This window comes from Dermacentor albipictus, unplaced genomic scaffold, assembly GCF_038994185.2.
Source record: "Dermacentor albipictus isolate Rhodes 1998 colony unplaced genomic scaffold, USDA_Dalb.pri_finalv2 scaffold_12, whole genome shotgun sequence".
Classification (NCBI taxonomy): domain Eukaryota; kingdom Metazoa; phylum Arthropoda; class Arachnida; order Ixodida; family Ixodidae; genus Dermacentor; species Dermacentor albipictus.
In genome coordinates this window covers 7200444-7216193 of record NW_027225566.1, presented here as the reverse complement: position 1 = coordinate 7216193, position 15750 = coordinate 7200444, and the positions used below count along the sequence as shown (strand labels likewise).

Genomic DNA, 15750 nt, shown 5'->3' with positions numbered 1-15750 from the left:
GACGGCTACTGTAACTTGAAAGCATGACTGTTGGGTGAAGCATATTGAATAGGGTGTTCTTGCATATTGTACATATCATTTGCTAACTTTACGAAGTATACTTTGCAGGTTGGCGTTGTGATTCAACCCTGTCAGCCATGGCTTTGTTCAAGTCCCGATGGGCTTTGCCAAAGAACCAGTGGTGTCATTTTGCTTGAAATTAAGTGCCCTCACAGTCGTAAAGATGGCATAATCACAGATCATGCTGTGTGCGAAAGCTACTTTAGCTATGGGACATATCATGATGGAATGCTTCAGATGCCTCGCAGCCCCCCATATTATTCACAGGTTCAGATTGCCATGTATGTCACTAACACTACAGAATGTTTTTTTTTTTGTTAATGCAAGCAAGCAATATATTACTATAGTTGCTCACAGGGATGGAGACTTCCTTGCTCGAAACTTTTCTCGGTTAGTGGCGTTTTATTATTCGTATTACAATAAGCAGCTCATGGGTTAAACAAGATTTCTGCTTGCAGGAAGTAAGTTTGCTCTTAAAGGCACATACAGCCCCTCAGCACATGAATTCAGATAACCCTGCTTATGGAATGATTCCCTATCGTAGTAGCTAAAACGAGCCATTTTTTCTCAATAAATCTGGAAATTTAGTTTTTTATCCATCACTAAAAGTCGCGAAAAATGACCTTTCGCGCACCACGTGGCACACACACGAAGCTGCATAAGAGGTCTGCCACGTGACCTTCTACTAGTGTGCGCGGTTACTGGTCTTTTTATGAGTTCTGAAATGCAGTATACTTTCTATGATACGTTTTTCCTGACTTACACTGTGCAGATAAGCCTTCGTTTATATTGTGCAGAAAAGTATTGCTGTCTTCATTTTTGATGAGTTAGCCCACATGTGACACAGTTGATGTCATATTATATCTGATAGCGGACCCACCGAACTTAGGTTACTTGCATTAAAATTTGCATGTGTACAAAACCATTCAGGTGTACCACCATGCATGCTTTTTTGCCTTGTAATACTCACAGAATAAAGCACTTGTGATTTTAAGGCAGGTAAAGCACAAATAAAACACAGACAGCGGAAAGAACGAGAAAATACATTGTGATTGCCATACCATGCCTTGCCAAAACATGTTACTGTCTCAATCTTCCACTGTACCAACTAGCTTGTATACAGACCCTAGACCTGTGTAATATAAAGGCTGATTTGTAAATTACACTGCACTTAATAACAGCTCAATTACCTGCAGTATGTTAGTATTGTGGTTTCACCTCCAGTGAGAGTGACAAACTGTTTTTCGATTTCTGTGCCAATTTGAAATTATAATTGCTGCTTAAAATATGTACAGCATCCTCGTTTCTATCAATATAAATCATGGTGTGTTCCTTTCCACCATTTCATGACACATTAGTTGTACTTGTTGGCCCTTTAAAGAAGTTGCTAGAGTGTTAAACAGTGTCGAGCTACCTAATGGCAAAAGCTGGTTTTAATCTGAATCTTCCTCTCAAATTGCCTGGCCTCCAGGAAGTTGCAAGTGAACAGCAATGCTTTATTACCACCAATTTATTTGCTTATTGTTCCTATATAACTGCAACATGAAAGACTGCTTCAAAAAGATTCTGAACGTGTGCCATGGCTTTCAGACGTCAATTCTGTCACTGAAGTAGTTGCAGTGATTCTTTTAGTTGTATCTGTAAGCTTGCACACTGTATTTCCTTATTGAGCGCCTTTGCTATTGCACGGTTAAGGCTAGTTCACAGTTGCTGTGTTTAAGCCCTTTTTGATGCCTGTAGTGAATGTAGCCTTGAGGCCCATCCCTTCAAGAGATCTATATCAGACAAGAGGTCTGATCAACGTCGACCTGATCATGTCTTCTTTAATTTCAATTGATGTCTCCCATTTCTTTGTGGATGATGCTTAAGAGCCAGACCATATCTTTTTAGGTATATTTGCAAATTTGTTCAGCCTAGGGCTGTCCCCTTGCTTTAAAATTTATCATCGAAGTTTATAGTTTTACAGTCACAGATAAAGCTGCTAGCTTTCCTGGTGACCTGGGCACGACTATGTTATCAGGCTAAAACATCACTGCTACGAGAAGTTTCTTCAGTATCATACTACGCCTAATGTTCTTAAAATAAAGCACAGTAATTTGTTTCTGTAATGTACTTGCCTGGAAAACAGAAGTATTGTGTTTCCAAGCTAGGCACATAAGTCTACACATGTTTACATGAATGGATTGGTCAACATTTTATTATTGCCAAAGATTATGAAAAACATACGTTACCGGAATATTTTTCGAAATCGCAGCGGGGAAGTTCGCCTTTAAATATTATAATTTTGTAAAAGGTGGAAGCAGTGCTTATGTCAAAAATATAATTGTTACTCTGTGCTTGTGTATATCAGTGAAAATAAAGCGCATTTCTTTCTGTTGCTTTGCATTATTGGACTTTGCAGATTTGCCAAAATGCAGCACACATGAAAATATCACTCATGGCAGGAATCAAACTGACAGGAATACGTTACTACAATATTTCATGAGTTTTTATGCGTTGTATCACTGTCTCTGCATGGACGCGCACTTGAGCCACATTGTACGTTTCTTGCAGCTCTGCAGGTGACAAAGGCTGGTTGCCAATCGAAAATGGTGGCATAATCAGTACGGCACTTTTAACCGCTACACCTGCTAGTATTCCAGCAAAACCCTTATCTGCAAGAATGACATCATGTTTACCAATTATTTGAAGGACTCCTGATTCCAGCACGATTTGTGTGTCTGAGCAACGCCCATCATAGGATTTGGACTTGAATACAGTGAGGCCAGAGGGGGCAATCACAACTAAAGATTTCAATTTAAAGCCACTTTTGTACGTGGAGTAGAGGACAAGTTGTGGCCTCACCTCTGATGGTGTTTCTGTGCGCACCTCAGTGCAATCAACAGTGAGTGTGCTGTCAGGATAGCTGACTTTAAAACACTCTGGGCGTGTATCCTGTATCACTTGAATGTGTGGCTTGTATGTCCACTTTCTTGTAGCACCCGCAAGCATGCCCAGAACTGCATGAAACGTTCGTGCTGTTGCTGTTTCATTATTGCCAAAAATTACTGCAATTGCACTAAAAGGCACTCCATGCTTCATTTTGAATAGAAATATGAAAAGTTCGTTTGGAAGGCTGACATCAGTACTCTTATTTCTTGTATGAGGCAGGAGACTTAACAGGAGCGAGAAAACATTTTCAGAAACGCCACAGAGGTCTCTCACTGCACCGGGTGTTAAGGACACTGTGTCGAATCCCCCCAAAAAGCACACCCTAGTGTCTGGTCGTGCAGCGCGGTGCAATAGGCATGCCAAATTCCCTGCTGTTGTGAAAAACGGTGTCACCGATTCTGCTCTCTGGCACACCTTTTGCACTGTAAGGTCTAATGCCTCAATGTGCTCCTCTTCAAAGTTGTATTCAACCTGAAAGTCGCAAATGAGAAAAAAATATGAGTCCAGCTCCAGCAAAAGGTGAACGTGCCAGCTCCGTGCTACTGTTTTCATTTGGCGGTTCAAGGCATGACTGCTGCTGATACGAGCCTCCAACCAAACTGTGAGTGTCCTTGTCCTGTATAAATGGAAAAAGTCAATTAACTGCTGCTCATTGGAGCCTCCAACCAAACTGTGAGTGTCCTTCTCCTGTGTAAATGGAAAAAGTAAACTTTTGTATGGTTTCTGAACCAACAAGCAACATCATTGTTTTCCACTTGCCCTCCTTTCACTTTGTTGTGATGGCACCGGGCAATTTGTAGGTGATTTCGTGTGTGCTCGAGCTCGCTCTGCCCATCTGGTAATACAAAAAAAAAGAATCAGTGCACTTGTATGTACGGCTTTTAACGACATTTCTCATGGCATCAACGCGACATTAATGTGATAGGTAGACGAAGAAAATGTTTAAGATTAGTCGAAAGGCAACACTCTTGGAATTTGAAAGCTAACTACCACCTCGTCAGCCGCTATAGTATTTTTATCGTTCAAACCAATCAACTATAGAATGCAGTTTGGTGTCGTGATAGCCCGGAAACAACACCGTCAGCTGTGTACAGTTAAGCGACTGGCGTATGCGAACCTACGAAGCAGCAGTGGTGTATTGAGATGTCAACGCGTACCATGGAGGCTTTTACTAAAAATCAACAGTTTGTATGGTTTCTACTGCAATACAGAAAATAGCCCAAGAAATAATAATGCCGACAGCGATTTTTCGTGGCTAGGGCGACGTTCAATCGTCCGCGTTATCAACTGGAACAACCGGCCTTGAACGGTGGGCGCCGAATGGTATAAAATGAACAGATTTGCCTTTAGGGTTGTCAAACACCCGTTCACAGGCAGAGTGGCCGAACACAGCGCAAATTTCCAACCGCCTGACGGGCTCTTACGCGCGCGTAGCGCAAGCTCCGCTCCTCTCGGCAACAAGTTGATGGAGCGGCTTTCGCGAGACGCGATCGCTCGATGCCTAACCAATGCAATTTAACACAGCCCCCAGGATGACACGTAGTTTTGCTTTGAAAAAACTCACCGGTGGTAACGCTCTGTTGGTAGTGAAGGGTCGCAAGGAACCGTGCAGCGGTACGCTGAAGAAAATATTGTTGGCACGTAAGCGGGATGGTGCATTCAATTACTCTTTGCCTTGCCGAAGAAGTGCCGTCTGCACATTCTGGTGTTTGCATTCGGCTGCCATGGTTTGTCGTCAGGCCTGTGGAACAAATGAAGCATGTAAGTTCAAGCGTAGTCCCACCTGTTTAAGTACCACGCTTTAAAATTCAGCACAGTCACCCAGCACGTCGAACCGCTTGCATCCAACGCTGCCACCGCTCCAACTCGTACGGCTTTGAAGGGAATGTGTAAAAAGACACGCTGCTATCAAAGCCTTCTTGGCTGTGGCACTTAGAAACACAGCAATGCCGTCGGCGTCGAAGTTTCTTTTTCGTCGTTTCACCATCATGCACCGCGGTGTGGTTGACGTTAGCTGCCATTTCTATTTGTTTGCATTACTGAAAATTTGCGGCCGCGTCCAAGAGAGCGGCGCTGCATGTTTGTCGAAACTCTAACGCTGGTTCCCTATGCACTACACGTACCAATGGTGTCGCTATGGACAATTTTCACCAGCATTTAAAGAGAATATAGTAGGTCACTGCGGTGCAAGTTTTGCGTGCTCTCTGGACCAAGTCGGCGTCACAAGGTATCGCTACCAACGTGGTTGATGTGACCCCCTATTGTGATTATTTGCAATATGGGAAGAGAAAATGGGATTATGTGAATTGATCGTGGCTTCTTTTTCTTTTCTTTTTTGTTCTTTAACCTAGTTAGGACATTAGGCAGTATAATAGGGAGAGCTTGGTGGCGCAACCCACCGTCTCGTTCCAAAGGGGAGGCTCAAAATATCCATCCATCCGTGTCATACACATCTCCAGTAAATATCTATTTCGTGAAGGTTAATGCGTTTACGGACAAACTAAAGCTGTGTAATGTGAGTCCCCCATCCACTTACTGTCCTAGGTCCTCCATTCACCTGCGATTGATAGCTTTCTTTACTTTTTTTTTCCTGACGAAATTATGCAGAACATTTCCGGTAGCTTCTCGGAAACCTCATTTTTAGTGTTTTCGATGGGAGTGCAAAAACTCGTCACCGGACAATAACGCTATATTCCGCCTCAATGCTCGCCCCAATTCTCTTAATTTTTTTCCTGTTTTTTTATAGCGACAAACGTAACTGCGCCATCCGGCGCTGCAGCAAATGCGTCTGCGCTTCCTGTGGGGAAAGCCGGTAAGGAATGAAGTCCTTCTCTTTCTATCTGTGCTTTCTTTTTTAACTTGTCTATCTTTCTTAATAACACAAGTTGAGCGTGAGAACTCTCCAGGTGGCATCAAACTGCGCACATTGGTGGGGACTGCGACGCCTTCGTGTACATCTACTCCACGGGCAGGCCACGGAATATATTGACCAGAATATTTATTACTCTCACACCCGCGATTAGAGAAAGCGTATTTATAATCTCGATCCTAGTCAACACCTGCTGGTGTGGGCTGCGCAGGGTCTGAAAATTTGATCACGGCACAACTGATGGCGAGCGAACCCTGGACACAAGAATGTTGTAACAACAGGCCGAGCACTTATCCCGCGTCTGTTCCCGCGGTGCTCGGCACCGAATAACTACGTCCCACGAGCGCTTAGTATTGTACTCTGTAGACACATGCAAATGCGGAGAAAAAAGCTAAAAATCCGGAAGTCACATAAAAACTCAAAGCAGAAGGATCAAATTATAGCTTACAAGCCTCCGGTACTCTCCTTTACCGCTTGATTCAACAATTAATCAAGAACAGGTCGAATGAAAAATGAAAAGAAGAGAAATCAGCCCTAGATTTATCATGCCAACTCCACCGTATGAAGAACAACATTGCGTACACAGTGACTCGATCACCTCACAACACGATTCTTTTTTCAGTGATTTAGCAATGTTCCTCTTATGTGCGCATATTGACATTGATGCTATCATTTCCAATGTCGCGAAAATAAACGGGCAAGAATCACACTGTCAGCGATTTCAAGAAAAGTTGCGCGTAAGTTCCGCCGCTAAATCTTTTCTCTATCTGTGACCACAAATGCCGCGTTGCGGCTGACACAGTGATCATGCGAGCCCCATAACGGATGAGCGGCTACGTGTAAAAAGCGGTGCGATATCTGAGCGAATCAAACAGCGACAACCGTGTTATCATCGAACATTCTAGTGACTTATTCCATATAAAACACTTACGTGTGTGTCCTGTCAGTCTGATATTGTCTGCACGGTAGCGCACAGCTTTGCATGTTTTGTATTTTACTCCGACTGGTGGGTACTGCGGCTTAGGTAATACCGCGATACAGGAGCATATGTTTTACGGGCAACAGAAAGTGCCCAATTCGGCAGCTTTCCATAAATCAGCGCTTTTATTTCAGGAATAAAATTCGACTGGGATGTCAATTTTTATCTTCTAACGTTGACTCTTAAAGCAAAACATTTCCTGTATGGCCCAAGGTTCATCAGTAACACCTTATTTTTTCTTTAACTTCAACCTGACCTTCGCTGTTTGTCTTTTCCTTACAGCCGTTGACGCCGCAGCATGCAGCCCGAAAGGTACTTTTCTTAAAGGTTCCTCAATCAGGGCGTAGTTTGAAATTTAGCTCAGTTGTCTCCAATTTTACGCACAAGATTGCATGGATATTTGCATAGCAATGCCCACTTGCCTGAGTCTATTAGCTATTTGATCTCAAAACTGTTCCAGCATAACATAAGGAAGAAAAATAAAGCCACACAGCAGCAGTTCAGATATTTTACTGATATTCTGAAAGCATATTGCATCGCGTGGCATTGTCCGAAAGAAAAAAAAAAACTTGCTTTAAAGCTGACTTTCCCAGTTTAGAAAATGGTTTTAATGGCTTAGAATAAAGCGACCTTCCAAAATATGAATTCCCGTTTTCTCGTGATGATAATATACTTCGGACTTGATACCTACTACAAGGGCTGTTGGTGGCACTCAAAAGAAATATATAAAATTTGAAACTGGGAACATATGTTTAGTACTTTAGCACAGAACGTGCTTACTCGCTGTCACAGAGAGCGAATTCCATGGGAGTACCAAACTCGCTTCAAACATTTTAGACATATTCACAAAAAAGTACAAAAATTCGTACCATGAGTCATAACACGCGATAATGCCTACGCCCTGTCTTATTATATCTCTTATACATGTTCATCATACTTGACATTTGCCCTATTTTTTTTTTGTCGCACAACTTTACTTGTCTTCGCCTATAATCACCAGTGTGTCAATGAATAGACGCTGCAAGGCTTGCGCGCTTCGAGCACTGCCACAAGGGAAGACGACGATGCTGGCAACGCATGGAACTAATTACGTTTTCGTCCCGAATCACTTTAACGATTCGATCTTCTCAATTCGCACTTGGTGTCAAGCATCAGAGCAAGCCGGCATTCTGTTATCTGGCCGCCATCGCCCCGCCACTTGGCCACCTGGACATGTGTTCATAAATAGCTCTTACACGGGAGTTGTTAAGAGAAAATGCCGGCCAATCCTGATGCAGGACATAGTATTATTGAAGGCAGCCGGCCAATGGCCAGTCACATTTGTGAACGAGGTGCTTTGGAGAATTAGCCGATGAGATGCTATAACCTAAACCTATTCCAAGCTGTTTCTATTCGATTTGTCCAATCAGGCCTCGTGGATCCGTCAAGCATCGTTCGGGCCACCTGTAAGTCACGCGACGTCACCGAACCGTCAAAACTCACCATTTGATACGCTGTGTACAGACTGACTATGAATGATTAGATTAAACAAAAGAAAGTAATTATTTCCTATTCTACACCTCCCTCGGCAGAACTCTTCGCTATTGGTTAAAAGCTTTCCGCCTGTGCCCACTTCTCTAGTCTGCCACCCTACGTCACAAAACAGCGAATTTTATTGCGCCAAAGTGGCATGTATGCATTAAAGATGTATTAATATCCCGAAAAAATTTGAATTTGTTTTGAAATGGCCGGAGGCTGCCCCATTCTGAAAGTAATATAAGTGACAAGTGCTCGCAAATCACTCTCGCAAAGTCTCGCGTAAGCATTGATGACACCGCCGAGATCGGCACGAGCATTTTAGGAGAAATTTTTTAACGTAGCAACTAAGTACGAGCAGCTCGTATCCATACGCGCCCACGCGAAAGTGGCCTGAGGCTTCTGTCACCTCTTGTTCGACCGAGCGCTCGGCCCGAACACGCCTAGGGGACCGCTTCACAAACAGCGTTTTCACAGTTACACTACAAAACGCGTTTACATTTCGCTTGATAAGCTTAACAAGCACCGTCCGGATATCCCTCTTGGAGAAAATGCATGACTAAATCATATTCCCATTTTATCCCGTGTTGCTAACGAACTGAAATGTGTCACACATGTGCAAGTGAGCAACCATATTGAGGGCAAGCGCCAACACGACAGCTTAGCTAATGCGTGTGAAAACATTGCCGAGATTGACGTCAGGACACTCGCGTGAGCGTGGCATGTCTGCTATGAAATCGTTATATAGGTAACAGCTTTGTACAAATACCTTTTCGCGTTGTTTACTCTGTGTTAGTTTCCGTATGTGCACGTTTTTTAGACCAATTTCTTTTGTTAGCCAGGTCACGTTGTCGCACGCGGAAGAAAGACTTCGATTCATTCCAGGTGTTCCTGTCTCTTGAAGCTGCAGACCATGCGAACCAACTCAAGAGACTTTATCAACGAACACAAGCGAATGTCCCGAATTGTCTGCGTCGTTAGCTGTATTGTGAAATCGCGCACGGGCGAAATTTGAAAGCCGGGGTGAGCTTTCTCCTACGGTTACCTCAGGTGACACGAGAGCGAAACGTAAAATATAAACGTCACAATTGCATGAAATTGGCATGCCTATAGAAACATTTTAGAAACGCGCGCGTGACGCGTAAAAGTAACGGCAGATCAGATCCCTTCACAGTGACAAAACCCGTGGTTTCTGAACTGGGGCAGCTCCATGGCAGAGCGTCACCCCTCGACTAGTTTCCCTTACAAGAGCGCATACCTTGCGTGTATCCCAGCGCCGGACGTTGCGGCGGCCTCGGAAAGCCTCAGTTCGCACATACACGCCTCCTCAAGAGCGTCTTATGCTGAAGTTTAACGAGAAGTCTGTGGAACTTGGTGCGAGCTTTCCTTGAGCCACAGCAAAATGCGACAAGGAAGGGCAGATGGAGGGCGTGCTCTATTGCTCTCGGTAGTGTAGTGAAGGACTTAAAGGGTCATCCATGCTAATTCGCTTAGGCCACCACGCACATTCAGTCTCGCAAAATATAATGCATATATAGAGTGATGGGACTGGTACATCTAAAGCAGGATTCGTAACTGCATCACTCTAGGCAGACTCTACCATGGCTTAAGGCAAGCTATCAGACCTTGACGTTCCCATATAACCTCGCTGCCAAGGAATGACTAGGCACAATACCGACGGTGTCAGAGAAAGTAGCGGCACCTACCCAACTCGCTTAAATATAACTTCGCCGCTCTTGTCGAGCGCTCTGCACTACGGTCGCTAGTGTTTAAGGAGCTTTTGGCCAAACCAGATTTCGCGTTGACAGCAACATATGATCGCGAGAACGTCTGTGTTCTTATATTGCACAATGCCATAATAGAATCTGCAACAGTGCTATGGACGTAATACTTCTATGTTAAAAAAGTTGGCAGGGACAGTGGACTCAATCGCTAATTCGCTTACTTGCGTGTAAACGTTTGTCTTATGTCTACTTTCCTGTAAAATTTCGCGATTATTGGAACCTTTCAAGAATCACATATTGTCCTATTCAATTCGGTCTTCGAATCGAATAGTTACCACTGAAAAAAATGAATACTTTTCAACTACTTTAATTCACCGACTGTACGCAATCAAGGGCAACATTAAATAAAAAAACGTGGTTGCTAAATTTGATCCCATCAACAGTAGACATGAAATTGTAGAGCAGACTGCATCGCTCAAACAGCCAGATTTTGCTACCTAAACACGGTCACTTAATTAAAATATTGTTTAGACAAGGCATTCAGCAGTCAGTATTGCTTGGTAAAATATTTAAATGGAGCACCCGTGTCCTCTTATATTCAATATATGAAGTTGCGTGCAGCTAAAAAAATATTTTGAAAGCTTTCCTGGCGGTCAACGCCACGCCGGCGGACGCAAAGGGCTCAGCGCATGCTTATAATGTTTTAGACATCTGTGATGACGTTGTTTAATAGGTCTAAACTCCATACTCTTTTTTTTTTCAGGGCTGGTGCCAGCAGCAGGAGCGGCCGCTAGTGGTACGCTGGTGCATTCATCAAGAGAAGGAGTTTTGTGCTGACGTACGATCGCTCTCAATGTGACCTGCAACACGCCAGCTGTGGCCGCAGCTACGGTTTCGAGAAGAGAAATGGAAAGAGCTTCGTTATACGAGAAATGGGCATGCCCCCATTTTGTCTTCGCGGTGCGATAATGCAGTGGTACTCATAGTAGCCCGTAAGTGCTTAGCGCTTAGCGTAGCGTGGCTCGTCATGGCACATGCTGCCCTTGCTTCGTAGCTATAGGTTGTTTTTCTAGCTTTTCTTCTTTTTATTCTTTTTTTATCTGCGATGTAGCGGTAACTGCTCGGTGTGCCAGCGTATTATTGCTCCACGGGAAAAAAAAAAAAACGGATGGCGGAAAGCGGGGGTATGCGCATAGGTAAAATGGCGACACCCTCTCGATTTTTTTTTCTCGAAAGCGTCGATGCAGCCACGGCTGCCGTGTTGCAGCTCATATTGAGCGCGTTAGTACATGTGACCAGGCAGGTGTTGCGGACGCAGCGCCTCCTTTAGAAGGAAGCGAGCGTCCTGCTGTTTCGCGGCAGCAGGAACAGACGCGCGTATGGATCGACGTTTTCATTATGATGTATGCACGGCATGCAAAATCAGGAACTCTATAGCCTCCGGTTGTCGGGCGCTGCAGATTTCTTTATACTATCAGGCATAGGTAAGCTTCCCTAATACCACTGCTGAGAACGCAGAGGCTATGGCAAGACGAGCAATGCTCGAAAGAAGGCGACACAAAAAGGCCGGCACGGCACTGCACTTCCAACAATGTCTATTGATTACGCAAAGGCTATACCGGGTGTTTCAGCGAAGACTTTCAAAAAATTTTTTAAGGTCGCCTGCGGCATATAGCACAATTTTAGATCGTGAGCTTGTGTGCCCGAAATGGCGATTGCAGTAAAATTTGAAATGCGTAATCGGGTCATTAAGAGAAAACCACTAATTATGCTTTTAACTAATTACCTTATGGCCCATATTGCAAATTGTAAATTCTAGCCGTGTAGTTCACAAGGCCGATCCACTTGGAACGAATTCTCAGGATAGAGACAGTTATCAGAGAGTGTGTGAGAGTGGGGTTGAATATTAATATTGCTACGGAACAATATGTGCGATCACGAAAAGGCGAGCAGTGTGAAGACGACGACGACGATTAGGAGCTAGCGCGGGTTGTTGCCTCTTGGCCAGAGAGCGTAAACTTTTATTTCAAATCGACAAGATTTGAGTCCGGCGTCTATTTATTGGGTCTGGGCACCCGCCGCGAACGCGGTTCCGAGACGTTGTCTCGAAGCGGCTTCCTCGGCTCGCTGGACGGCCCAGAGCTGTGCTGTCAGGTCATAGCTGAGCAGTGCGGTCATCCAGCGTGACCGGAGGCTGGCGGTGGAAGAGACGGAGCGGTCGGCACTGCCCGACTTGTTTGTTAGGTCCCGACACTCCCATAGCATGTGATTTAGTGTGGCAACCTCGCCACACGATGTGCATCTGTTTGTAGTGTACATGTCTGGATACATGGCGTGCATGAGTCTGGGGTTTCTGTAAGAGTCTGTTTGTAATTGTCTGAAGTGTACTGCTTCCGTCCTGTCTAACCAAGCGTAAGGGAATAGGTATATGCATCTTTGTAATTGGTAGTGTGCCGTGATGTCGTGAAAACTGGTCATACGATCCTCCCATGCCCAGACGTTTGCAGTACGCCGCGGGGGTTCTTCCTCCGATGCTGCTCGGTGAGTCAGGCCTCGAGCAACGCCGTGAGCCGCTTCGTTGGGGGTGCTCATTCCAGTGTGTGCCGGGATCCATAGCAAATGCCTTCGGTTATCAACGTCGGCCTCTCCCTGTCGCTGGAGTATCTGATACGCCTCTTGCGAGATGCGCCCATTTGCAAAATTGCGAATTGCCGTTTGCGAGTCGCAGATCACGTATGTAGCTCTGGTTTGTGTGAGGGCCAGTGCTATGGCCGCTTCCTCTGCCGCTTCGGCATGTGCCGTGTTCACGGTGACGCTCGTGAGGTGGTTGCCTCGGTGGCTAGTAACTGCCACCACGAAACTCTTCCTGTCTCGATAGTGGGCTGCGTCGGTGAAGACCGCCTCCTTGTCTTTAGAGTAACTTTTGTTCATTTGTTGCGCCCTGGCTTTACGCCTCCCCGTGTGGTGTTGGGGGTGCATGTTGCGAGGGAATGGGGGTACGTACAGTTGCTCGCGTATGGGTCTTGGAATGTCTACTTTGATGCCGTGTTGCGAGTGGTATGTGATGCCGCGATTTTCAAGTACGTGTCTGCTCGGGCGGGTCTTGGATAGGCGTTCAAGTTGAGACACTTGTTGCGCCTCCACGAGTTCTTCGAGCGTATTGTGTAGGCCTAGTTCTAAGAGCTTGGTGGTGCTAACTCCAGGCGCAAGTCCCAACGCACATTTGTACGCCTTGCGTATGAGCGCGTTGAGCTTGTTTTTTTCCGCAACCGTCCAGTTGTGAAACGCTGCCGTGTACCTTATCTGAGAAATGACGAAGGCTTGTATGAGTCCGATGACATTTCCTTCGCGCATGCCCGCGTGTTTGTTGGTGATGCGTCGAATGAGCTGCATCATGCTGGTGGCCTTTGCCGTTATCTTGCGAAGTGCTTCGCCATTGCCACCCTTATGCTCTATCATCATTCCTTGTACCCAGATTTTCTCTGCTATCGGGATGGGTAGGCCATTTGGTGCCGTTAATTGGATCTTTTGCTTTTTCAGGGGGGTGTAGCATTTAGGTGGGGGCTCCTTTCTGACTGGTCTATATAGCAGCAGCTCGGATTTTTCGGCCGAGCAGGTGAGTCCCGTGCCCACGAGGTAGTTTTCTACGCATTGGATGGCCTGTTGTAAACGTTGCTCGATCACTCCGTCGCTGCCCGTTGTCGTCCGGATCGTAATATCATCCGCGTATAGCGTGTGATGCAGTCCTTCGATTTGAAACAATCGGTCGGGCAACCCCAGCAGGACGAGGTTGAAGAGCATTGGCGAGATCACCGAGCCCTGCGGGGTGCCCGAGCTGCCGATGTTGATTTGCTCTGACTGTAGTTGCCCCACTCGCTTGCGAGCGGTTCTTCCCGTGAGGAAGTCTCGGACGTAGTTGTACGTGCGCAGGCCGAGATTTAGCTTGTCTATTTGTCGCAATATGGCATCGTGGCGAACGTTATCGAATGCCCTCTTCAGGTCCAGCCCGAGGATGTCTCTCGTCGAACGCCCCGGATTGTCTATGATTTGGTGTTTTAGTTGCAGAAGGGCGTCTTGCGTGGAAAGATGTCTTCTGAACCCAATCATGGTGTGTGGAAATACGACGTTGTCCTCGAGGTAATCCGCGAGTCAATTGAGAAACGCGTGCTCCATTAACTTGCCCACGCAGGATGTGAGGGAGATGGGGCGCAGGTTCTCCAGCTGAAATTTCTTGCCGGGTTTCGGTATCAGTGTGATATTTGCTTCTTTCCATTGCCGGGGTAGCTTGCCGTGCGCCCAACACTCGTTAATGTATTTTGTTAGTTTCTCGATCGACCCGTAATCGAGATTGCGTAGTGCCCTATTGGGTATTCGATCGGGGCCAGGGGCCCACTTGGTGTTCAGCTTTACGAGGGCCGCCTGGATTTTGGCAACGGAGAATTCCTCGTCTAGGGTGGCGTTGCTTTCTCCTGAGTAGTCTGGATATATTTGCGGTGGCGTTTGGGATCTGTAAAGGCGTTCCGCATCCCGTAGGAATTGTTCTTCCGTTCCCCCGTAAGCGTGTATGATTTTGTATATGCCTTGCATGTGTTTGGTCTTGGTGTTGGCGGGATCGATCAGGTACCGCAGTATCTGCCACGTGCAGCGCGTGGTGAGTTGACTATCCATCTCCGCGCATTTCTCTTCCCATTGTTGATGTTGCAGGTTAAGCGCGTGCTTTTCTGTTTCTTTGTTGAGCTGTGCTTTCCGTTTACGCAGTCTCCTATTGTGTATCTGTTGTTTCCATTGGTGCTGCAGGTGAGTTTTGGTTTCCCACATGTGCAGCAACCGGGAGTGTATTGTCTCGAGCCCAGCTGTCGACGGGATCGTTTGCGTCATGCGCTCGATATCCCACCGTAGTTGGTCGGTCCATTGTTCTATATCTTTGATGTCTTCCATCTGTTGCTCATCACGATGTTTGCGTAACCGATTCCAGTTGGTGATCTTCATTTGACGACCGGTATTGTGTTCCTGCGGACCGCCTTCTGCTTCTATGGAAATAATGTAGTGATCGCTCCCCAAGTCTTGCATGGTGTTTGTCCAAGTGACTTTGAGTGTGTTGCACGTGAAAGTAAGGTCCGGCGTCGTGTCAGTGCTTACGCTGTTGCACTGACTTGTTGGTGCCGCGGGGTCGGTGACTAGTTCGAGTCCGGCGTATTGCGCCGTTGCCCATAGATGGGTGCCTTTGGGGTGATCGTGCTTGTAGCCCCACGCCGTGTGCGCCGCGTTAAAGTCCCCCCCAATGAACAGCTGTTGCCCCTTGGCGATGTTAATTGCCCGTTTGAAGAGGACATGGAAGCGGTGCTGGCGGCATCTGGGACTGCTGTAGACGTTGAGTACGGAGATGCTGTTGTGGGTCTTGCGTGGTGGAATTAATTCTACGAGAACGTTTTCGATGTCTCTGATTTTGGTGTCGTGTTCGATAGCTGTGTGCGCTCGCTTGACCAGTGTGCTGACGTTTGATTTCTCCGCCTTGCCTGTTATAGACTGGTACCCCGCGAGTTTGGTAGGACCATTCGTTTCCTGCAGTATGACAACGTCTGGGCGTTCGGGGATCGTTTTCAGGTATTGTTGTGTGTGCGCTCGTTTGTTTTGGTAACTCCTGCAGTTCCACTGCCATATTTTTGTTTCGA

General features: G+C 46.1%; 1 protein-coding gene across 1 annotated transcript in view; it reads left to right on the top strand.

Moving 5' to 3' along the window:
• LOC139051573 (uncharacterized) overlaps positions 1 to 15750 on the top strand; it is a 243335-nt gene that overhangs the window by 203076 nt on the left and 24509 nt on the right. The window contains exons 4-7 of the mRNA XM_070528542.1: positions 5738 to 5803; positions 7122 to 7151; positions 8249 to 8284; positions 10842 to 10874. Of these exons, the coding sequence (XP_070384643.1) occupies positions 5738 to 5803; positions 7122 to 7151; positions 8249 to 8284; positions 10842 to 10874 (165 nt within the window). The remainder of the gene's footprint in view (positions 1 to 5737; positions 5804 to 7121; positions 7152 to 8248; positions 8285 to 10841; positions 10875 to 15750) is intronic.